The following is a 26,578-nucleotide window of genomic DNA, read 5'->3' as shown; positions in this document are numbered from 1 at the left end:
CTTTCGCCTAGTCGTGCAGCAGCAGCCCTGCCTGAGCTTCTCGACATTCTCTCAGGGTTGGTGATTGAGTTCCCCAAACTTATAGTTTTAGGTGACTTCAATCTACCATCCCTGGGAGGATCATCTGAGTTAGCTCAGGAGTTCATGGCTTCCATGACGGCCATGGACCTGACGCAAGTAATTCATGGACCGACTCATGTGGGAGGCCACACCCTTGACTTGTTTTTTCTATCTGGACGGTGGTTAGATGATCTTGGTGGGGGCTCCCCAATTGTTACGCCCCTATCATGGACTGATCATCATCTCCTGTGGCTGGTCTTCCGTTTTGCCGCTCCCCGCCGTGGGTGTGTGGAACCAACTAGATGGTTCTGCCCCAGGCGCTTAATGGACCCTGAGAGGTTCCAGGCAGTGCTGGGGTCCCCACCTGCTCCCTTTGCTCACAACTCGGTGGATGCCTTAGTGGAAGCCTGGGAAAGGGCAGCCACGGAGGCACTTGACCGAGTTGTACCCTTGCGGCCCCTGACTCGGTGCAGATCCCAGCGGGCTCCATGGTTTTCCATGGAGCTCCAGGAGATGAAGCGTCGGAGACGGGGCCTAGAGAGTTGTTGGAGATCCAGCCGATCCGAATCCGACTGATTGTGACTAAGAACCTATATTAGGTCTTATCTCGCAGCGATAAGAGCGGCGAGGTCTAATCACTTCACTACCCTTATCGCGTCCGCAGATAATTGCCCGGCCGCTCTGTTTAGGGTGACCCGCTCCCTCCTTAATCAGGAGGTGAGGGAGGAACCCTTGCAGGTCGTGCCGAGGAGTTTAGACAGCATCTGGGTTCCAATTGGGCAGAGTCTGACGATCAGGACACGGGTGGTCTTGTCGATGTTATCTGGGAGGAGTTTGATCCCGTGACTCCGGAGGAAGTGGACAGGATTATGGGGAGGTTGAGCTCCACCACATGTTTATTGGACCCGTGCCCTTCCTGGCTGGTTTATGCGGCTCGGGAGGGGACACGAGGCTGGTTCCAGGCGGTTATATTTGCGTCTTTGAGTGAGGGTAGTTTCCCCACCATCTTGAAGGAGGCAGTGGTGAGACCTCTCCTCAAGAAGCCTGCCTTGGACCCAGCTGTGTTGAATAACTTTCGTCCGGTCTCCAACCTTTGCTTTCTTGCGAAGGTTGTTGAGAGTGTGGTGGTGCATCAGCTCCCTCTGGTTCTGGATGAAGCGGATTATCTAGACCTGTACCAATTGGGTTTCAGACCCGAGTACAGCACGGAGACGGCATTGGTTGCTCTGGTGAATGATCTCTGGAGGGCCCGGGACAGGGGATATTCCTCTGTCCTAGTCCTATTAGACCTCTCAGCGGCTTTCGATACCATCAACCCTGGTATCCTGCTGCAGCGTCTCAGGGGATTGGGATTGGGAGGCACGGTTTTTCAGTGGTTCTCCTCCTATCTCCTGGGACGTTCACAGTCGGTGTTGGCAGGGGGGCAGAGGTCGACCTCGAGGCCTCTCGCTTGTGGAGTTCCTCAGGGGTCGGTCCTCTCGCCTCTCCTGTTCAACATCTACATGAAACCGCTGGGTGAGATCATTCGTGGTTTTGGAGTTGGGTATCATCAGTATGCTGATGATACCCAGCTTTTTATTTCGACCCCAAACCACCCCAGTGATGCCCTCGATGTGAGTCCCGTTGCCTGGAAGCGATTCGGGTCTGGATGGGGAGGAACAGGGTTCAACTCAACCCTGACAAGACTGAGTGGCTGTGCGTACCGGCATCTCGGGATATTCAGAACATTCCATCTCTTTCTATGGGGGGTGAGCTATTACCCCCCATAGATAGGGCTCGCAACTTGGGAGTCCTCCTAGATTCACAGCTTTCTTTGGAAGACCACATAATAACTGTGACTAGGGGGGCCTTTGCCCAGGTTCGCCTGGTGCGCCAGTTGCGGCCCTATCTAGACCGGTCACTCATGCGCTTGTGACCTCTCATTTAGACTACTGCAATGCTCTCTACATGGGGCTGCCCTTGACCACTCGGAGGCTCCAACTGGTACAGAATGCAGCCGCGAGAGTTGTGTTGGGAGTCTCCCGATACTCCCATGTTACACCTCTACTCCGTGAGCTGCATTGGCTCCCAGTTGTCTTCCGGGTGAGATTCAAGGTTCTGGTAATGGTTTTCAAGGCCCTACATGGCGTGGGTCCGGAGTACCTTAGGGAACAGCTGCTGTCGGTGTCAACTTCACTCCGCCCTGTGCGTTCCCACAGAGAGGGCCTTCTCAGGGTGCCACTGGTCAGAGAATGTCATCTGGTTGCCCCCAGGGGGAGGTCCTTCTCTGTGGGCGCTTCAGATTTATGGAATCGTTTGCCGGTTGAGCTCCGGATGGCACCCGACCTTCGCTCCTTCCGACGCGATCTGAAGACTTATTTGTTTGAACAAGCCGGCCTGGCCTGATGGGGGATGGGTTTGGATTTTATTGTTGTTTTAAATGTATTTTAACCTATTGTTATAACTTGGGCATCTCGTTTAATTCTTTCTTAACTTTTGTATTTTTGTATTTTTATATGTTTGCCCTGTTCACCGCCCTGAGTCCTTCGGGAGAAGGGCGGTATACAAATAAAATTATTATTATTATTATTAATATCTCCCCCCCTCTTTTTTGTTCTTCTCAGTTCAAAAGTTCTTTCCCTGGTCTTTGATGATGTCCTCCAGGCAGGCTGAATAAACAACCTTGCATCTAATGGATAGGGATGGCAAATTAACATCTTCTCTTCTCCTCCTTGGGAATGGCAGGATCCAGTAAGGGAGGAGATTTAGGGTTGCACAGATAGGGGATTAGGAATGGAATATAAATGGATTCTGACACTACCAAAAACTTCATAAAAATAGTGGAATTGGAATACCAAAACATTTGTTTAATGGGAAATTTTTAATGCAATAGTAGTCAGAATATTGGAGTATAAAAGTAGTAAAATAGGGGATAAAGGGAGAAATATACTTCCTAAAACTTTTTTTTTAATAGCAGAAGAAATTTGTATCCAGGACGTATGGAGAGAAAGGAACCTAAAAAAAATCACAATATTCTTTCTATTCAAGCAGACACAAATCATGGTCCAGAATTGATATGATATGGATATCTCCTGAATTAAGCACAATTATACAAGACATCGAGATAGAACCTAATATATGGGCAGATCACAAACCAATAAACATGGTTTGGAGAGGAACCGAGAAAAAATCTAGATGGCCTATGAATAAATCTTTATTAAAAGAGAAAAAAATTATACAAAATAGCAACAAAGGAAATGGAATTCTTTTTCAAAATAAATAAAAAAGATGAGACATCCCTTAAAAATGTGTGGGAAACGGCTAAAGCATACTTTAGAGGGTTGGCTATAACCTACATGGCAAAATAGAATAAAGAAAAAAAACAACAACAGGAAGAACTTATGCAATTAGAATTAGAATTACAAATAGATCCACAAAAGAAAACACTTAAAAACAAATGGAATTAATAAAACACAAAATAAATCTTGCAGAGGCCAAAAAAATGGCGCAACAAATCAAAAGGGCCAAACAGAACTTTTTTGAAAATGCTAATAAACCAGGGAGGTGGTTAGCATGCAAACTGAAAAAAGAGAGAGAAAAGTGATAAATAAATTGCAAGACTCAAAAGGAGATATACAGTTCCTAAGTGATATAATTTAAAAAATAATTAAAGACTTCTATGAGACACTTTATGATACAGAGGAAACGTCTCAATAAAAAATAAAGCACTATATTAAAAAGGCGGATTTACCAAAAATCCCAGAGAATATCTTAAATGAAAAAATATCAATGATGGAGATGACAGAGGCTATAAAAAGACAAAAAATGATAAGACTCTTGGCCCAGATGGATTACCTGCAGGGTTTTATAAATGTCTATAAGACACTTTAAGTCCAATAATGAAAGAACTATGCAATGAAGTACTTTTGAAGGCTAAAGGTGCTGGTGATGACCTATAAAGCCCTAAATGGCTTGGGTCCTGTGCGCTCCCACAGGGAGGGCCTTCTCAGGGTGCCACCGGCAAAGGATTGCCGGCGGGCAACACCCAGGGGAAGGGCCTTCTCTGTGGGCGCGCCTGCCCTCTGGAACCAGTTACCCGTAGAGCTTAAGACTGCCCCTGATTTTCGTTTGTTCCGCCGGGACCTGAAGACCTGGCTCTTTGAGCTTTCCGGCCAGGACTGAGGATTTTTTAATTTTTTAACTTATTGTAATTGGGTTTTTAATCAGAGTTATAGGGGTTTTAGATTTTAATTAAGGAAAATTTAATCTATTTTAATTACTATTAATTTTTGTATTGTAATGTTGTTTTAATTGCCTTGTGAACTACCCTGGGTCTTACGGGAGAAGGGCGGTATATAAGTTTAATAAATATATAAATATAAAATACCAAATACATGGACAGAAGCTAATATCACTTTAATACCCAAAGAATAAAGAACTAATAGACCAATATCTCTATTAAACAAAGACTACAAAATTTTTGCCTCGATTATAGCAGAAAGACTGAAGAAATTTTTGACTGAATTTATACATACAGATCAAAATGGATTCCTACCTAAAAGACAAATAAAAAATAAGTTAAGAATGATCCTAGACCAGTGATGGTAAATCTTTTAGAGACCTTTTCCAAAAGCAAAATGGAGCACAAGTCAAACAGGAAATAACTCACAGGCAAAATAAACAGACCATGATCTCTTGACACAGAAGTTCTTTGCAAACAGTTGCCTCCAGCAACCAGCCCTGCCCATACATTCCCTTTTTGTTATGCAGCCCCCAAGGCATGGCTTCTCACTGCTTTCTCCTTCTCCCCTGGAGTCGGCCCATTGCCTCCCTCTGACCTACTCATGTGACCTGTCTGTGTTTACGAATGTCTTTGAGGTCTTCCAACTGTGCTTCCTCTGAGTCTGACTCAGCCTCCCAGCACAGGGGAGGGGCCAGGTTCTTCCTCACTTTGTAAGTCCTGTAGCTCATCAGAGCCTTCCTCCAACTCTGATGGCTCCCCAGTCCCGTCCTCCTCCTCCTCTGATTCCCGGGACTCAGCTGCCAGGATCACAGGCTGGCACAGAATTACAACAATGACTTCCCAGCTGCAGTTTAAATATGTAAAGACCACAAAAGAAAAAACTGGGCTTTCTCTCGTTTTAATTCAGAAGGCAGGAATGGAAGGATTTTGTTTGTGTGCGGGGGTGGGTGGGGTTGTTTGTTTCAAAGGAAGGGAAAGAAAGGGGCTGGGGGAGTGCGGCAAGCAAACAGCGATGGCACAAAGCTTTTGGCTATGCAGGGGGGCGTTGGGGGCTCATTCTCTTTAAAAGAGCAAAATGTGGCAAAAAGTAAAAATCCTCCACTCACTCCACCTCCCAAAATCACAATAACAGAGCTTTTAGTGATACAAACAACTTTTTATTGAAAAGTAAAAAGTTTGCATTTGGCATGCTTTTGGTGAATTAATATGATTTTTGCTGTTGTATGCCTGCTGATAATTTATCTAATCTTGGGTCATATTTTCCCCTTCATGGATTACTGCCTTGTCGTGGTGAAGGGGCTTACATAATTCAATGAAGATATGAGCTATGCCATGCAGGGCCACCCAAGTCGGACAGGTCATAGCAGAGAGTTCTGACAAAACGTGATCCACTGGAGAAGGAAATGGCAAACCACTCCAGTATCTTTGCCATGAAAACCCTATGGACAGTACCAAAAGGCAAAACGATATGACGCTGGAAGATGAGCCCCTCATGTCGGAAGACATACAATATGCTACTGGGGAAGAGCAGAGGTATACTACTGCGGGCAAGAATCCCTCAGAAGAAATGGAGTAGCCTTCATAGTCAATAAAAAAGTAGGAAAAGCAATACTGGGATACAATCCCCAAAGTGACAGAATGATCTCAGTTTGAATCCAAGGCAAACCATTCAATATCACAGTAGTCCAAATCTATGCCCCAACCACCGGTGCTGAAGAGGATGAAATTGACCGGTTCTATGAAGCCTTACAGGACCTTATAGAACTAACACCAAAAAATGATGTCCTTGTCATCATGGGGGATTGGAATGCTAAAGTAGGAAGCCAAAAGATAACTGGAATAACAGGCAAGCTTGGCCTTGGAGTACAAAATGAAGCAGGGCAAAGGCTGATAGAATTTTGTCAAGAGAATACAATGATGATAGCAAACACTCTTTTCCAACAACCCAAGAGATGGCTCTACACATGGACATCACCAGATGGTCAACACAGAAATCAGATTGACTATATGCTCTGCAGCCAAAGATGGAGAAGCTCTATACAGTCAGTAAAAACAAGACCAGGAGCTGACTGTGGCTCAGACCATGAGCTTCTCATTGCAAAATTTTTGCTTAAACTGAAGAAAGTAGGGAAAAGCACTAGGCCACTCATGTTTGAACTACCATATTTTTCGTACCATAAGATGGATTTTTTTCCCCAAAAAAGTGTGTGGGGGAAACGAGGGTGCGTCTTATGGTCTGAAGGTGATCTGTATGGCCAGCCCCAACCTCCGCAAGTGGAAAGCAAGGGAGATTGCCAGGAGCACGAATCGGCACATACTGAGAATTGGCCGATCTCGCGCTCCTGCAATCTTCTACGCTCCGTTTCAGCTTGCTTTCTCTTGTAGCGAAGGAAGCTGAAACCAAGCGAGGGAGATTGCAGGAGCGCGAGATTGGCCAATTCACGTTCCTGGCAATCTCCCTTGCTCTGTTTCAGCCTGCTTTCTGCAAGAGAAAGCCAGACCACAGGGCCGCCTCCGTGAGTACTGCTCTAACACGGAGAGGGAAGGACAAAGAGGGAGGGAAGGAAGGAAAGAAGGAAGGGACAATGGGAGAGGGAGGGAGAGAGAGAAAGAGAGAGAGAGAGAAATGGAGAGAGAGAGAAGGAGAAAGTGAGAGAAATAAAGGGAGAGGGAGAGAGAGAAAGAGGGAGAGGGAAAGAGAGGGAGAGAAAGAAAAGGAGAGAAAGAGAGGGAGAGAGAGACAAGGAGAAAGAAAGGGAGGGAAATGGAGAGAGAGAAAGGGAGGGAAATGGAGAGAGAGAAAGGGAGAAATAGAGGGAAAAAGAAAAATGGAGAGAAAGAGGGAGAGGGAGAGAAAGGGAGAGAGAGAGAAAGAGGGAGAGAGAGGAGAGAGAAAGAGAGGAAGGGGGAGAGGGAGAGAAAGAGAAGGTGAGAGAGAAATTAAATTAGTAACATGATTATTAAGTGAATCTGGTTTCCCCACTAACTGCTTGTCAGAAGGTTGCAAAAGGTGATCACATGACCCTGGAACAATGTGACCACCATAAATATGAATCGATTGCCAAGCATCTGAATGTAAATCACATGACCCTGGGGATGCTGCAATGGTCATAAGTGTGAAAAATGGTCATAAGTCACTTTTTAAATTGCCATCGTAATTTTGAACAGTCACTAGGTGAATTGTTCTAAGTCGAGTACTACCTGTACTTTATGAAAAAAAATCCTTTTTTTTTGGTCAAGTTTTTGACACCTTGCTGGGCGACTGGTGGTACTCGGACATTGCCTTGTCCTAAAAGTGGTACAATGAATGAAAAGGTTGAAAAGCCCTGTTTTAGTATACTGGTACTATTTGGTTCAGAATATTTTTTTCTTGTTTTCCTGCTCTGAAAACTGGGTGCGTCTTATGGTCAGGTGCGTCTTATGGTCCAAAAAATACGGTAAATCATATCCCTGATGAATATACAGTAGAGGTAACAAATAGATTTAAGGAACTAGATCTGATAGACAGAGTGCCTGAAGAACTATGGAGGGAGGTTCACAACATTGTACAAGAGGTAGCAACTAAAACCGTCCCAAAGAAAAAGAAATGAAAGAAAGCAAAATGGCTGTCTGAGGAAGCTTTGCAAATAGCTGAGGACAGGAGGAAAGCGAAAGGCAAGGGAGAAAAAGAAAGATACACCCAATTGAATGCAGAATTCCAGAGAATAGCTAGAAGAGATAAGAAGCTGAAACTCAAATACTTTGGCCACTTAATGAGAAGGAAGGACTCACTGGAGAAGAACCTAATGCTGGGAAAGGTGGAGGGCAAGAGAAGAAGGGGACGACAGAGAATGAGGTGGCTGGATGGAGTCACTGAAGCAGTAGGCGTGAGCCTAAATGGACTCCAGGAAGTGCTGTAGGAATGTTGTCCATGGGGTCGCAATGGCTCGGACACGACTTCGCAACTAACAACAACACAAGCATTAACTAAAAAGGTTTTTTTACAAAGGTTTTTTTAAAGAAGGGTTTTTTAATCAGAGTAAGATATTAGATAATATAAAGTTGCCACTTTTAAGCACTTCAGTAGCATCGCCTTAATTAATGTTTATCTGAAACAAATTTCAGTAAATAATTTTGTAATAGTTTTGTCTAATTTAATAATCTGCCTTCCTAGGCATAGCAAAAGAGCAGGTTAATTAAATTCCAAAAGGGCAGACAGAAAAGATAGCAATTTATCCTACATTCTTTCACACACTAATGTTACAGATTCTACTATAAACTGTTATTAATAGCATTATGATCATAACAGTAAGAAGAGCCAATTATCTGCTCTTCAAGCTCTGTTCAGCAAAGTGGTTTCTGCTGTACAGAGGAATGGAGATATTAAGATGGCCTCTTAAAAATACATGAGCAAGTGGATCCTAACTTTTTTCCAGAAAGCAAAGAATTACCAGGCCAATCCATTCCATCTTACTTCATGGAAAGTGATTATATGACTTATATACATTTGAAGATTCTTGAGGAATGTTAATATTTACCAACTGTTCTTACCATTTTAAGAAATTTAGAATAGAATAGAATAGAATAGAATAGAATAGAATAGAATAGAATAGAATAGAATAGAATAGAATAGAATAGAATAGAATAGAATAGAATAGAATAGAATATCTTTATGGTCATTGTGTAACTCACAACAAAATTAAGTGCTTCCACAGTGCATACTACATGCAAGTAAAAACCACAAATAAGAACATACATTATATACACACATCCTTCACATTCTATTCACCATTGTGCTGCCCCTAATATTGCACTTCAATGTTGCACTATACTGTGGTATTTAATATGGTTACAGCTCTGGGATAAAAACTATTTGTCACCCTATTTGTTTTTGTTTTTATTATCCTGTATCGTCTGCCAGATGGTAATAGCTCAAGAAAAGAATGTCCGCAATGAGATGAGAATATTTTGAGCTTTCCTATGACAATGGGAACTGTACAGTTCATCCAGGGGGGAGGAGAGGGCAGCCAATTATCCTCTGGGCAATGGTAATAACTGTCTGGAGTGCTTTCCTATCTGCTACTGTGGAGCAAGCAAACCACACACAAATGTATGCAATAGGTTAGAATGCTCTCTGTGGAGCAACGTTAGAAGGTCACCAGCAGTTTTTCATTCAGTTTTTGTTTCCTGAGAAGTCTCAAGAAATATAATCTCTGCTGGGCCTTCTTAATCAGTGCTATAGCATGAGCACTCCAGGTCAGGTCCTTCTTTATGTTAACACCAAGAAACCTAAAGCTTGCCACCTGCTGCACACAGTCGCTGGTGATGATCAGGGGCTGAATACATCAACTATTCCTCCTATAATCTACTATAAGCTCCTTGGTCTCAGTTTTGTTGAGAACCAAATTATTGTCTCTGCACCACAAGAGCAACTTTAACAATAAAGATCTCTAAAAATCTCTAACAATAAAAAAGTAAACAACAGTATCAGTGGTCTTGTATATATTGTCAAAACCCAGAATTACAGCTCAGGATGAATGATAATAGCCATTCCTTGAAATCTCTGTGAAAGAGCAGCATCTTGATTGCCTTACGATAAAGAGGACTCTTCTATCTTCTGGGTGACACACTATTGCAAAGGACAAAAGCCATAGCAGGAGAAAGGGGTTTCCTGACTCCTAGCGTCTAATTCATGAAGGAAGGAGACTTGCAAAATGACCCTTTCTCCTAGTTTGTCAAATACTGGTTTAATTCTGTTCAGAATGGAGTGTCTCAAAGATATTCCCATTTACTAGATGTAGTGAAAGGAAGAAAAGTTCATCATGTGTCTCACAATTAATATGTTTGTTTTTATTTTTAGGAACGACTCCTGATGAGCCTTTTGCCCAGAAATGTTGCCATGGAAATGAAGGAAGATTTCCTTAAGCCACCTGAAAGAATTTTCCATAAGATTTACATTCAGAGGCATGACAATGTCAGGTGAGTTTAATATGAACTTACAAAATAAATCATGTTGTATGAACTTTTCATATATCTACAGTAATAAGAGGCAATAAAAAAGAAAAACATATGCAATGAAAATCTGAGTGTCTGCAAGTGAAGAGACTATCAACTTATTTTGAGTCAATAAAGTAGCAAATACAATTGTAATACAAGGATAAATACAATCTCATTTAAAATATTACAAGAGCCACAACCAAGCAAATGCCATGCTAGTTTTTATCAGAGATGGACAGCGTTTTTGTGAAACTCTTGCTTTACAGGATTTTTTGGAAACCAAGTTAGTTACTAAATTCTAGATTTCATTTGGAAAAGAAGCCCTCAGTGATCTCTCTGATTGAAAAATTATTGTAGCATGGCTACTACTACTGACATTTATGGGTTTTTTAAATTCAGAATTTAGCATGTTACAGGAACTCTTCTGGAACTAACAGAAATGTTCTATTTCTGTCTATATTCCTTTTGAAAAGCCCAAATTGTATAGTATTAATTTAGTATTTCTTTTACATGCATGAAACATCTAAATGACTACTGTTTCTGCACAATTTGGCATTTACACTATACACTACTTGAATATCAAAGTGTACACTTATTTTTGATGTTTGCCATTGACTGAAAATAATAAAATAGAGATTCTAAATTAATTTTAATTATTTTCTGATCCTCACAATTGTCCACTTCTTTCCTTTTTTATGGAGATTATTCTGTGATTTTTTTTCTTGTTATAATATCAAGGCCCCAATATAATTATTTACAGCTATTTTTTTTACAAATACTGGATGATTTGTTTCTTGATGAGTTTGAGCCCACACTCACTATCTTTAGGAATATATCTCCACATGACTCACATGCAAATGTGAGCAGATGTATTACCTTTGCTTCCAAGTTACAAAGAGCAAGAAGGTACACTTATTTTACTGAATTGCTTCATTTATATATTTCATTGAATTCTGAATGTTTGTAGTATGCACCTTTTATAGATAAAACTTTATTTAGAATTACATGCCTTAAAATATACTTGCATTTGGAATGTCAGCCTGGGATCACTTGGAAGAAATCATAAAACAGTCTCTAAAAAGGAAGGTGGGGTATCACCTGATGTCAAAAAGGTGATAAGGCATATTGCCAACAAAGCCTCTGGGATGTTGCTTTGCTTCATCAAATTGCCTTTTTCAGATACATCATTCAGAATCCATCTCTCTTTCATTAGATACCTCAATCCAGTAGGAAAGCATTTGTTTAAGGAAAACATTCATTCTTATGAAAGGCTGGCTAAAAGTATTTCAGATTACATCTTGGGCACAAGCTGCCCTCATCTTTTTCTGATAAGTGTTCTGTTTCCCACAGCATTCCCTTGCTGGGTGAGTGTTTACTACTTCACCAGCACTTCCCATGTTTAAGTGGTTCATAATCCAACTGTATGTCTCAGGGACTTGGGTGACCCAATTAATCCATGCACATATTAATCTGTTAATGGTAAGCTACGTAGTGGCAGGACAAATCACTATCTTGTACAAAAGAATAAGCTAAAAAGTCATTACTTGCCTCAGACATCTCTTATTTTATCTAACCCAAACCTTATTTTTTAAGCACATGCATAAGAGACAGGTCTCCTGATGTGCTTACAGCAGTAGCAACAAAAGCAGCAGCCATCTTCTATCTTTGCAACTCTCTATGCCCATCCCAAATATAGACAGACCACAGCTAGTTCATACATAGTATTGAAAAAAAATGTAGATTTTATTTTTGTTTAAAAGGTTTAGTATGACTTTCTGGCATTCGACAAACAATGTGTCAGCATTGTGACTGTATTATATATGTAAACAACATTAATAATAAGTTAAACAGTTATTCCGTTATTACTGTGAGTGGAAAACAAATCTGACAGGAGAACACGCGGGAACTTTGACAGCTGTCAAAGTTCCCCGCACGGCGCAGGCGTAGCCACTGACAGCTCGCGGCTGTCAAAACACCGAGCCATGCGGAAACAAGAGCTGTCAAGAGAAGACGGCGCGGATTGGTTCGGTTAGACGCGGTGCCAAAAGGGACGTTCCTGATTGGTCCTCACTGACAGCTGCCGGCTATAAAAGCCGGACGAGTTATTCTGTTTTTGCCTTGCTCTAAATAAACCTCTAGTTAATTAGCCTGTCGTCCCGAGTGGTCCTTCGGCTACTTCACTGGCGACGAGGGTGGGATCGCTCCTGAGCTGAAGTCACGGCCGAGGAAGAGAGTTCCCGGCCAGAGCTGTCACTGGAAGTTTTAACTTCCAACGGAGCGAGACCTAGGACCAGACGACATGGCCAACTTCGGGCGTGTGAGGGAATTCGATACCCGCCATCCGGAGAGATGGTAATCACACCTGGGGCAAGTCGAGGGATTTCTCCTCGTCAGCAAAATCATCGACAACAGAGCAAAGGCCGCCGCTCTCCTGTACATCAGTGGGCCCCCTGTATACGACGCTGCCGTCGGGCTGTTCAGCCCAATACCCATCACCAAAGTCTCCTACGCAGACCTGGTAGACCAACTTAACAAACATTATATGCCGGCACGCTCAGAACTGTATTGGCGAGTACAATTCGCCCAGAAGAAACAGCGACCGGACGAACCCGCAAATGACTTCATCGCCGGGGTCAGGCACGCCGCGCGGAACTGCTGTTTCCCCGACCTGGAAGACCGCATCAGAGACCAGGTGGTGATTGGGTTGAGGGATGAGCGGCTTCAGAAAAAACTGACATCTAAACCCGACATGAGTCTAGCCAAATTGACCCGAGAAATAATGGCCTACGAGTATAACCACAAGAAGAAATCGACCACCACAACTCCAGAGAGTCCAGCAACCGTATACCAAGAGAGCGCAACCCTCAGTGACAGCGATGAATCGGTGGACTTCACAGACGGTGAGGCCCTTCAGTGCAGAATGGAACAGAGGCAACAGCGAAGAAGCGACACGTCAGATCGCCGAAGAACCAGAAACCCCCCGCCACCACGATACGAGCAACGGGCCACCTGCGCCAGCTGCGGGGGCAACCATGCCCGGGGAAGCTGCCGGTTCAGAAACGCAAAATGCCACAATTGCGGAAAAACCGGCCACATCAAACCGGTGTGCCGGAGCCGGGCCCGCAACAACGTGCATGATCTGGAGGCCAATTCCCCAGGTAGGTCAAACACCCAGGCCAACATAGGAAAAACGCCAGGGGCCCTAGTGGAAACAATTGATAAGGTACACAGCCTGAGTTCAAAAGTGAGGATCAGGGTAAAAATTCAGGGAGTCACCTGCCTTATGGAGGTGGACTCCGGGTCAGCAGTCTCCTTAATTTCATTCAAAACGTATCAGGAGATCTGCCAGCGAAGCAATAGGGAAATTCCCCTTAGGAAAACCCAGGTCCACCTAGCAGATTTCCAAAAAAACCCCATTCCTCTGAAAGGGAAGGCTAAGGTTGCTGTAGAATACAAAAAATTCAAGGGACCCCTAGAAGTTCTAGTGACTCCAGGGAACCGCACCAACCTAATCGGGCTGAACTGGTTCAGCCCTCTGGGCATCGCCATTACTGGGGTAAACACAGTCCAACCCTCCAGCCTCGAAGCCGTTTGCAACAAGTATGCAGACGTCTTTGATGGCACACTGGGGAAATACAATGGCCCCCCCATCTCCTTACAATTAAACCCAGCCATCCAGCCCATAAAGATAAGAGCTAGGAGGGTCCCATTTGCCCTTAAAGAAAGAATAGAAAATGAGCTAGAACGCCTCGTAGGACTAGGGGTGCTGGAACCTATGGAAGGGGGAAGCTGGGAGACCCCAATAGTCACCCCAGTAAAACCTAACGGAGAAATTAGACTCTGTGCAGACTATAAGGCGACCCTCAACCTAGCACTCAGCCCCCATGCTTACCCGGTGCCAGCGGTAAGGGACGTATTTGCTTCCATCCGCTCCGGCGCCATTTTCGCAAAACTTGATCTGACGCAGGCGTACTTGCAACTGCCTGTCACAGATGACACCGCGGAAGCTCAAACAATTGTCACCCACCGCGGTGCCTTTAAAGTGAAAAGACTCCAATTTGGCATTTCGGCAGCCCCGGGTATCTTCCAAGGTATTATGGAGAAAACCCTGAAAGGAATACCCGGGGTCTGCCCCTATTTCGACGATGTTCTCATCGCTGGAGAAAACGAAGCAAACTTAGCTGACAGACTGTCAGCTGTACTGAGCCGGCTCAGAGAAGCCGGTCTCAAACTTAAACGCAAAAAGTGCTCCATCGGAGTCACTTCCACAGAATTCCTAGGGTACAAAATAGACAGCCAAGGCATTCACCCCACCACAGAAAAACTAAGGGCTATTCAGACAGCGCCCAGCCCAAAGAATAAACAAGAACTCCAAGCCTTTTTAGGGTTATTAAACTTCTATCACGCTTTCCTTCCCCACAAAGCCACCATAGCTGAGCCTCTCCATAGGCTCCTAGACAAGGGAACTGCCTGGTCCTGGACCAAAACACATGAAAATAGCTTCCAGTCATTAAAAAAAATTATTTGTAACAGTTCTACAATCACCCTTTTCCGAGAAGACACACCAATATGCATCGCTTGCGATGCATCTCCCTATGGAATAGGGGCAGTATTAAGTCACCTATACAGGGATGGCACCCAAAGACCCATAGCTTTTTATTCGCGCACTCTGTCAAAAGCAGAAAGGAACTACGCACAAATCGACAGAGAAGCACTAGCAATAGTCGCAGGGGTAAAAAAGTTCCATGACTACCTCTATGGGAGACCCTTTACCATATTCATAGATCACAAACCCCTACTAGGAATATTCACTTGGAATAAAACAACACTGCAGATTCTTTCACCAAGAATTCTGCGTTGGTCCACTTTCCTATCAGCATATTCTTATAAATTAATACATAAACCAGGAAAGGAATTAGGACACGCAGACTGCCTCAGCAGGCTGCCAATTCAAGGCAAGGACCCAGCCCCAGCCCCAGCAGGGCTAATTCTAGCAATCTCCCAACTTCCTGACTGCCCCCTCTCTGCAAAGATTATAGCTAACAATTCAGCTAAAGACAAAATACTCAGCAGAATCCTCAGGTGGACAACAACAGGATGGCCAGCAAAAAACCCACACCCTCAATTCCAGCCATTCTATAACAGGAAAAATGAAATGTCTTCACATATGGGATGCCTTTTATGGGGGAACAGGGTGGTAATACCCAACAGGAACACAGCCCAAACATTAGACATCTTACACAAAGGACATCCTGGCATAGTCAAGATGAAAGCTCTGGCCAGAAGTTATGTCTGGTGGCCTGGCATAGATAAAGAGATAGAGAAATATGTGGGAGGGTTCTACACCTGTCAAGCAACACGAAGCGAGCCACCCCAAGCCCCAATTCACAAATGGGAAACTACAAAAAACCCATGGTCACACATACATCTAGACTTCGCAGGACCAATCCAAGGGCAGAGTTTCCTAATAGTAGTGGACAGCTACTCTAAATGGTTAGAAGTCATTCCCCTTAGAAAAACAACTTCAGGAGCCACTATACAAGCCCTTAGGAAAATATTTGCCACCCACGGCCTCCCAGACACCATGGTTTCAGACAATGGACCTCAATTCACCTCTCGTGAATTTCAGATGTTCGCTATGAAGAACTGTATTAGACTGGTCACGTCTGCACCGTTCCACCCATCGACAAATGGGATGGCTGAAATTATGGTGCGCTCCACCAAAGAAGCTTTGAAAAAATTCATAAGAGGGAACTGGCAGCGGCGACTCAGCCAGTTCCTAATGTCACAACACACAACTCCATGCACAACAACGGGCAAATCACCTGTGGAACTAAGATGGGGGAGGAGGCTGATAACGCGGCTCGACAGACTACATCCAGACACGTACAGTGCAGAAAATGATCACCCCCCCACCCCGCACATTCAAACCTGGGCAAATGATATGGGCACGGTCATACACAGACAAAAACAAATGGGTCCAAGGGACAGTGCTACAACAAACAGGACCCATTTCTTATCTAATATCTACACATAGTGACGGCAATCTACGACGACATATCGATCAACTCAGGCCAAGACAACCACAGCACAGCCCAGAACCCCAACCAGGGGACCACCAACTTCAAGCCCCCGCATAAATATTGCCGATACCAAACCAAGAGGAAGAGGAGCAAGAGAACTTACTACCACCAGAACCAGACATCGCCCCACCCCCAAGGCGCTCCAACAGGAACAGAAGAGCCCCCACATATTTAAAGGACTACCAGTGGGCCGGCTCCAACAACCAACAAGGGGGAGGAAACGCTCCAGGGGAGGGGTAAGGGGTGTATTATATATGTAAACAACATTAATAATAAGTTAAACAGTTATTCCGTTATTACTGTGAGGGGAAAACAAATCTGACAGGAGAACACGCGGGAACTTTGACAGTTGTCAAAGTTCCCCGCACGGCGCAGGTGCAGCCACTGACAGCTCGCGGCTGTCAAAACACCGAGCCATGCGGAAACAAGAGCTGTCAAGAGAAGACGGCGCGGATTGGTTCGGTTAGACGCGGCGCCAAAAGGGACGTTCCTGATTGGTCCTCACTGACAGCTGCCGGCTATAAAAGCCGGATGAGTTATTCTGTTTTTGCCTTGCTCTAAATAAACCTCTAGTTAATTAGCCTGTCGTCCCGAGTGGTCCTTCGGCTACTTCAGTGACAACAGAAGAAATTGTAGCCATTTTACTTTTGGTTTTCTTTGTAACTTTCCATGCTATAGCTGGGTTTTTCCATGTAGACAAAAGGGGAGGGAGAGGTATGAGCATTCTTAGTCATAGCAATTGCAGCTGCACTTACAATCAAAATCCATGTGAATGAAGAATTTTGGCGGTAGAAGGGTCTGGGAGAAAAGCCTGCATTTTTTGTAATTGGAAATGTGATGTGTGACAGCTTGGTTTGGGGTGGGAATTGCAGTTTGTAACTTTGTATCAGGGGAGGGAACTTTCAGTTTTGGGTTCAACTATGTAAGTGCCGATATTTGTTTCCAAATAAAATGTTCTCTAAGGACGAATTTCTTGCCTTGATGTTCTTTTGACTGGTGTAATCTATTAGAACCATAATATTAACCCCAAACTACCATCTACATTAACATCATTGGGGTCCTGAGCTCCAGTCACCTTCCACAAACCAGGAAGGAGGTTGGCAAAGAATCAGGAAAGATCTCAGTATGGAGAAAAAAGAAGCATCCACAACCAGTACTCTGACCATGGCAGCTGCCTCAGCAGAGGGAGAGCAAGCCCTTGCATCATTGGAGAAAGTGAGTTCGGAAGTTCTGCCAGTGGGAGCGAGACCCAAAACACAAGAGCTATTGTGGTCTTCGGAGTGGATCCTGCCTGCTGGAGACTCTAAGCACCCCAAGACAATCCAACCGAAGAAGAGTTCTTCAAGAGTAGTTGAGTCGGAGTTGCAAGCAGGTGCCTCATGAGAATCACACACTCCCGATTGTAGAGGAGCAAAAATATTGGCAACAGCAGAAGATTCAGGTGAATGGAAGTACCTGTCAGCAATCTGCAGCTAATCGGTGGAGAAGTTGGTAGAGAAGTTTGAAGGGCTAGAAATGGGAAGCAAGGGGCAGGTCACCCGCTCTTTGCCTACTAGTGAGTGTGACAATCAGCGCCAATCTATGCCCAGAAGAAGCCATAGCCCTACTGGCAGAGTTCGGGCATGCGTTTGTAGGCGCCAGCATTGATCTCAAGCCCAGTGGGGAGGAAGAGTCCTCACCATCACCCATGGTGTGACAGTCCGATTGTCATCAATCGTCAAGGAGTCCAGAACGCCACTTGCGATGTGACAGTTCTGACCATCAGAGAAGCCCTGATCGGTGTCATTCGTCATGGTCTCCCAACCAGTCACCATCTCAAACAATCCAAATGGTGGGATCATTCCAACAGCCCTGAGACATGCCTTTGTGACAGTCCTGGCCTTAGGAGAAGCCCTGATTGGCATCATTCATCATGGTCTCCTGACAGGCCCCAGATGGCTGGATCACTATGACAGCCCCAAGAGATGCCCTCACTATCAAATCCCAGACTGTCACTGATACCATTGGAGCCCTGATTGCTACCGGTACTGTGAGAGCCCTGACTGTTACTACCATTGGTTAAGCAGCCCCAATTATCACCACCATCATCACCTGAGCCCAGGACCGGTGCGAAGAGTTGACCCAAATGTGGATGTTCAACACAACTTGATCCAACAACTGGGGTGACTGCGTGATCTCCTGGACAGACAGCAACCACTAGGCACACAGCAGCTGCTGGGGAGCTAGCAGCAGTGGGCTGTGCAACCGCAGCTGGGGGGGACAACAGCAATAAGGTGACCACAACCCATAATGGCGCCACCTCTTAAGGCCAATTTTGATGGTGATCCAGAAAAGTTGATTTCTTCCTCAATCAAGTGTGTTCCCATATGAACTGAAATGCCTATTTCTACCCAGCTCCAGCTCCATGGTTGATGGTGTTGCAGCCAATTTAGAAGGGGAAGCATCTGAGTGGCTAAATAACTTATGTAATGAACAAGTGACTGAGCTATGGGACTTCCATCTCTTCATCCAGGGATTGAGAATGAGATTCAAGGATGAGTCCATAGCCCTCAAGGCTGAGAAATATATTCACAAGGTGAAACAAGCCGGCAGACCTGCATTGGAATATGTGCATGAATTTCATTTCATCACTTATAAATTCTGTTTGATCACTATAAATCATTTGCTGCATAACCTTCATTAATCTATTTGCTAAGATCTTTGCAAATATCTTATAATCCGTATTTAGAAGCGATATAGGTCTGTAATTTTTTGATTGGGTAAGATCTTGATCTTCCTTTGGAATCAATGTTATAAATGCTGTTCTCCATGATGGAGGCACTTCCCCTCCAGACTGAATTGTCCTAAATAATTCTTTCAAAGGTTCCACCAACTCTAATTGTCAATTTTTATAATAAGTAGCTGTCAAACCATCTGTTCCAGGTGTCTTACCCACTTTTAGTTGTTTAATTGCTAAAATAATTTCTTCCGCAGTTATCGGTTGATTCATTCCTTCCCTCTGTTCTTGTGTAAGTGTAGGGATATTCACTTCTTGTAGATACCTATCTATATCTAAACCTTGAGTTATATCCCTAGCATATAATTTAGAATAAAATTCAACAAAAGCCTTTTTAATAAGATTTTGTTGAAACACCTCTTTACCCTTATATTCTATCTTGTCTATATTACATGACTTTTATTTTTTCCTTAACAAATAAGCTAACCATCTACCTGGCTTATTAGCATTGTTAAAAAGTATTATGTTTGACATATCATAAATTAGTTGCCACTTGATCCGCCATCAACATATGAAACTGCCCTATTAACAAATTGATTGCTTCTTTCAACCTCTTATTCGATGAGTTCAAGATAAAAGCCCTCTTTCATCTTTATTTCCTCCTCTAATTCTTTACGCTTATATTCCAATCTATGTCTATATTTATTATTCAAATATATTAAAACTCCTCTCATATAAGCTTTACTTGCATCCCAAACCATTTCAATGGGAATACCCTTATACATAAGCTGTACTTGCATCCCAAACCATTTCAATTGGAGTACCCTTGTGCATGTTTATAGTAAAAAATTCTTTCATTTGTTTTTTACATTCTTCCACATTTTCTTCATATCTAAGCAAATTCTAATTTAATCTCCAAGTTTTCCAATCTCCCTTCCCCTTGTCCAATTCCATCCATACTGGACTGTGTTCTGATAAAATTCTTGGACATATCTTGATCTTCTTAACCCTAGAAAAAAATCATTAGTAGTTAATTCAAAGGCAATCCTGGAAAAAGATTGATGTCTGTCAGAAAAAAAAGTAAAATCCCTTTCTTCCACGTTTCGTTCTCTCCAAACATTTCTCAGTTCCAAATCATCTTTCATGTCAAAAAAAGATTTAGGCAATCTAGCATGATTTGGAGTACTTTTAAAAGGTCATTTTTTACCTTTTTGTGTATACAATACTCCATTCCAGTCTCCCATTAAAATACATGATTTATAATCCCATTGAATTATTTTATTATGTAGAAGTTATAAAATTTTCCTTGCTGTTGATTAGGTGCATATAATCCAATTAAAAATATTTTCTTCCCTTCTATTAAAAGTTCAATTATAATATATCTTCCTTGTTTATCTGCTTCAATTAAGTTAGCTGATAAATTCTTCTTCACATAAATGACTACACCTTTTTTCTTTTCTGGAGCAGATGCAATAAACTGCATACCCAATCTAGAGTTTATCAAATATTTTTGATCAGATATGCGTTTCCTGCAAGCATATGACATCATTTTAAAATTGTTTCAAGTACTAAAATATTTTCTTTCTCTTTTGCGGTGAATTTAAACCATTAACACTCCATGTTAGAAACTTTGTCGCCATTTTTTGCGACTTGAAGCTTTCGGAGCATATCTTGCAGATCCACAAGCATCTGCTTCTTTGGTCTCACTCCTCCCACTGCTTCAGTATAAGTAGATTCTTGAATTGTAATTGTAGTATATTGTTTCTGTTGTTGTTGTTGTTCCTTTCATCTAGTTGCAGCCTGTGTCACTCTTTGAGCCCTTGATTCTTCTAATGGAGCCAAGGGCTGTGCAATTTCCAAAGTTTGCTGTGCTTCTTTTGAAATCAGCAAGATAATTTCTTCATCTTGCTGTGTATCTTCCAATTGTGTCTGTTGCACTTCTTTTTCTTTTGTTCTTTTAATATCTGGGGATGTCGGTGAGTCTGCCTTCAATATGTTACAATAAAAATCTCATGCCTTCAGAACTGTATTAAGACGATATCTTGTACCAACATAATTCACCACTATCCCAGTTGGTATCTCCCATCTAAACTGAATCTGTCATTTTTTTAATTCATCTGCCAGAAAAACAAATTCTTTCCTATTTCTTAAAATTCATGGTGGTATTTCTTTCAAAATTAAAACCTCTTGATCAGCCACTTTAAATCTGTTGTTATAAAAGGCTTGTATGATCGCATTTCTGATCTTCCTCTTTGAGAAGTAAACAACCACATCTCTTGGTAGTTTTCTTTGCCTAGCAATCCAGGAATTGACATGAAATATTTTGTCTATTTCCAATATAAAATCTTCAGCTAGCCAACCCAAAATAGGCGCCACAGCTTTTGCCAATATCTCTTCCAAGTTTTCTTGTGGATTTTCTTTCAGAGCTCTGATCCTCAAGGCAAACTCCATGTCCTTATATTGTATCATCACCACCTCATCATCAATTTTATCCATTTTATTCTCAGCTACACTGATTTTAGCTTCCAATATCAAATTATTTTGATTAACTTCTTCCACACATTCATCCAGACTCTCAATACAAACTTTCAGTCCCTGAAATGCCAGCAAAATATCCTCTCGTATTTCCTTTTTTTTATTGAAAAGTTTTTAAAATACATTTTTTAAAACATAAATTCACTCCCTCCCCTTCCCCTCCCCCTTCCCCTCCCTTCCCCTCCCCCCCGACTTCCCAGAGCTGAATACAGGGTATTAACTTTACAAACTTAAGCTACAATATGCTAAATAACTAAAAAAAGACATATTAAATTCTATCGCACTTTATTTTTTTCTCTCCAAACATCTCTCAATTCCAAGTCATCTTTCATCTCAAAAAAGGATTGAGGCAATCTAGCATGATTTGGTATACTTCTAAAAATACCTTTTTTGTCTTTTTGTACATCCAGGACACCATTGCAATCTCCCATCAAAATACACGATTTATAATCCCATTGAACTATCTTGCTATGTAAAAATTTATAAAATTCTCCTTGCTGTTGATTAGGGGCATATAATCCAACCAAAAGAATTTTCTTGCCTTCTATTAACAATTCAATCTTTCTATGATTAAGAAGATTAAGATTTGTCCAAGAACTATATCTGATCATACTCCAGTATGGTTGGAAATAGAAAAAGATAATGGAGACAGACAGTCTTGGTGTTTAAATGAAAATTTGTTTAGATATCAGGAAAATGTGGAAGAGTGTAAAAAACGGATGAAAGAATTTTTTAAAATTAATATGCACAAAGGTACTTCTATTGAGATGGTTTGGGATGCAAGTAAAGCTTATATGAGAGGGGTATTAATATATTTGAATAATATAGACGTAAATTGGAATTTAAGAGGAAAGAATTAGAGGATGAAATTAAGGAAAAAGAAAAGGCTTGAATTCTGAATCCATCTGATGGGAAGATCAAAGAGGTAATTACTAAGGCGTCAGTTTGATATGTTAATGGCAGATCAAGTGGCAACTAATTTATGGTATGCTAGACATAACACTTTCTGTAACGCTAATAAACCAGGTAGATGATTAGCTTACTTGTTAAGGAAGAAGCAAAGAGCTCGCAATATAGATAGAATAGAACATAAGGGTAAAGTAGTGTATCAGCAGAATCTTATTAAAAAGACTTTTGTTGATTTTTATTCCAAGTTGTATGCTAGAGATAAGATTAGAGATCTAGATATAGATGGATACTTGATGAATGCTAATATTCCTGTCCTTACGCAAGAACAAAAGGAAGGGATGAACCAATTGATAACTGATGAAGAAATTTTCCTAGCAATTAAATAATTAAAAGTAAAGCATCGGGAACTGACCGTTTGACTGCCGTTTATTATAAAAATTTACAGTTAGAAATGGTGGAACCCTTAAGAGAATTGTTTAAGACAATTCAATTGGGAGGAGGAGTGCCTCCATCGTGGAAAACTGCCTATTTCGTTGATCCCGAAGGAAGAACAGGATGCTACCCAAGCCAAAAACTACAGACCAATATCGCTTTTAAATACTGACTATAAGATATTTGCAAAAATTTTAGCCAATAGATTAATGAAGGTAATGCAACAAGTGATTCATAGTGATCAAACTGGATTTATAAGTGGTAGACAAATGAAAAATAATGTGAGACATATTGTAGATCTATTGGAATTTTTGGAAAGAAATAATCAGATTCCCACAGCGCTGATCTTTCTGGATGCGGAAAAAGCTTTTGATCAATTGGACTGGCAATTTTTGATGAAAGTATTAGAGAAAATGGAATTTGGGGAAAATTTTTACAACCTATTAGGGCAATATATCAGAAGCAAACAGCTTGTATAATAGTAAATAACAGTTTGACAGAATCATGCAATATTAAAAAGGGTACAAGACAGGGGTGTCCGCTGTCACCTTTATTGTTTGTTTTAACATTGGAAATATTACTGATTAAAATACGAGATTCAAATAAAATTAGGGGAGTTCAAATAAGAGATCAGGATTACAGATTGAGGGCGTTTGCGGACGATCTGGTTATTACAGTAACACAACTGGTTTATTCAGTTGTAGAATTGATGGAGATAATAATGTTATATGGGAAAGTTTCTGGATTTAAGATAAACACACAAAAAACTAAAATATTGTCTAAGAATATGACTGTACCACAAAAGGCTGCTTTAGAAGAGCTAACGGGATTTGAAATTGTTAAAAAGATTAAATATTTGGGGATATATCTGTCAGCCTCAAATGTGAAGTTATATAAAAATAATTATGAAATGTTATGGTGAAAAATACAAAAAGAATTAGATAGTTGGAAAAAAATTATAATTGTCTTTATTGGGAAGAATTGCAGCAGTGAAGATGAATGTTTTGCCAAAAAATTTTTTTGTTTCAAATGATACCTATACTTAAAAAGGATTTAAATCTGGAGGAGTGGCAAAAAGGAATTAATAAATTTGTTTGGGCAGCGAAAAAGCCACGAATTAAATTTAAGATAATGCAAGATATGCGTGAAAGGGGTGGTCTTAAAATGTCTAATTTTAAATTATATTATGAGGCTGCTGCTTTGTCATAGATAAGTGACTGGCTTAATTTAACATAAGGGAGATTATTAAATCTTGAGGGTCGTGGGCATGCATATTTATTGTGTGATAAGAAGGTGGATAATGTGTTTAAGATACATATTTTAAGGTATGCTCTGTTGCGAGTTTGGAAAAAGTATAGACATAAGTTAAATTATAAGATACCAATTTGGGCAATACCTAAACATGCAATAGAAAATATAAATGTGGGATTCAAACAGGATGAGACTACATATAAGGAAATTTTAAGTCTAGAAAGGAATGTATGGCAATTAAAGCCGTATAATAAGAAAAGATTGTGCAAACTTGGTTTCAGTATGGGCAATTACAGGCAAGATGGAAAGAGGACCAGAAACCTGGCTTTTCGATGACTGATGAAAATTTGGTAAAATAAATTAGAGATCAAGGTCAAGCACATATCAAAAGGATATATAATGCATTGATAGAAATTGACTCAGAAACGGAACTTGTTAAAGATTGTATGATAAAGTGGGCCCAGAATTTTCAAGAAGTTATAACAATGGACACTTGGGTAAAGATCTGGGTTAGAAACATAAAATTTACACAGGCCCAAAACTTAAGAGAGAATTTTTATAAAATGCTTTATAGGTGGCACTTAGACCCTAAAAAATTAGCAAGTATGTATCCGAACTGCCAGCCGAAATGTTGGAGGTGTGGTTGTGAGGATGCAACATATTTTCATATATGGTGGACTTGTAAAAAGGTTAAAGCTTTTTGGATTAAAATTTGGTGGAATATGCAAAAGATATTTAAGAAAAGGATAAAGTTTTTCCCGCAATTGTTTTTATTGGGTATTATTACAGATACTACTGTTATAGACACTGAGTTGATGTTGAATCTAATTATAGCGGCAAGACTTCTAGTTGCGCAATACTGGAAGAAGGAGGAATTGCGACTATAATAGAGTGGACTTTGAAAGTTTCCAATTCGGCGGAAATGGCAAAGATTTCGGCATATTTGAAAGATCAATCGCAACAGAGATATATTGTGGAATGAAGAAGATGGATTGAATATATTCAGAATAAATATGGGACTAAAAAGTTTCATTTAGCATTTGAATAAGTAGTAGATTTTTATGATGTATGATTAGTCATTTGATACTTTATTAATATTATGATTATGGAGAGTTAAAGTCCGATAGAACTTAATATGTTATTTTTGTTATTAGCATATTTTAGTTTATGTTTGTATTATTATACCCTGTATTCAGCTCTGGGAAGTCGGGGAGGGCGGAGGGGAGGGTAGGGGAGAGTTGGGGAGAGGGGAGGGGGAGGTGGGAGTTTTTTGTATTTAAAAATGTATTGTAAAACATTTCAATAAAAAATAAAAATAAAAAAACAAACTTAAACTAAAATATGCTAAATAACTATAATTAAATTTCAAATCATATCGCACTTTAACTCCCTTAAACATAACTAAATAATAACGTCTTATAATTCTAATAATTTATTTTATTTTTTATTTTTTTATTTTAATTAAATTTCTATACCGCCCTATTCCCGAAGGAAATATTATACTAATACTCATTCATATGCTAAATGAAACTTTTTAGTCCCATATTTATTCTGTATATAATCAATCCATCTTCTCCACTCCAGTATATATCTCTGTTGCGATTGTTCTTTCAAATATGCTGAGATTTTTGCCATTTCTGCCAAGTTTGAAACTTTCAAAGTCCATTCTTCTATAGTAGGCAGTTCCTCCTTCTTCCAATATTGCAATACCAAAAGTCTTGCTGCAGTTATTAAATGCAACATCAATTTAGTCTCTATCACAGTACAATATGTAATAATACCCAACAAAAATAACTGTGGAGAAAATCTTATCTTTTTCTTAAATATCTTCTGCATATTCCACCAAATTTTAATCCAGAAACCTTTAACCTTTCTACAAGTCCACCATATATGATAATACATTGCATCATCACAACCACACCTCCAACATTTAGGCTGATAATTTGGATACAAACATGCTAATTTTTTATGATCTAAATGCCATCTATAAAACATTTTGTAAAAGTTCTCTCTTAAATTTTGTGCCAGTGTAAATTTTACATTTCTGACCAAGATTTTTTCCCAAGTATCCATTGCAATTGGCTCTTGAATATTCTGGCCTCATTTTATCATACAATCTTTAACAAGTTCCGTTTCAGAATCTATTTCTATCAATGCATTATATATCCTTCTTATATGTGCTTGACTTTGATCTCTAATTTGTTTTACCAAATTTGCATCTGATATCGAGATGCCAGTTTTCTGATCTTCTTTCCATCTAGCTCACAGGTCTGCAACCCGCATACGGCTCTTTCAGCTGTCTCCTGCGGCTCCCAGTCCTCTGCCATGTGCAGTTCAAAAAAAAAAGTGGGACTATAAAAGTTCAACCAATCAATTCAAATATGCAGGGTAAGT

At 41.0% G+C, this 26,578-nt stretch overlaps 1 protein-coding gene across 1 annotated transcript in view; it reads left to right on the top strand.

The window, feature by feature from the left end:
* ADCY1 (adenylate cyclase 1) overlaps nt 1-26,578 on the top strand; it is a gene marked incomplete at its 5' end in the record, with an annotated part of 504,540 nt that overhangs the window by 183,993 nt on the left and 293,969 nt on the right. The window contains one exon of the mRNA XM_083378277.1: nt 10,122-10,240. Within this exon, the coding sequence (XP_083234403.1) occupies nt 10,122-10,240 (119 nt within the window). The remainder of the gene's footprint in view (nt 1-10,121; nt 10,241-26,578) is intronic.

The sequence above is a fragment of the Vipera ursinii genome, assembly GCF_947247035.1.
Source record: "Vipera ursinii genome assembly, chromosome: Z".
Classification (NCBI taxonomy): domain Eukaryota; kingdom Metazoa; phylum Chordata; class Lepidosauria; order Squamata; family Viperidae; genus Vipera; species Vipera ursinii.
This window is presented reverse-complemented; position numbering and strand designations above follow the sequence as displayed.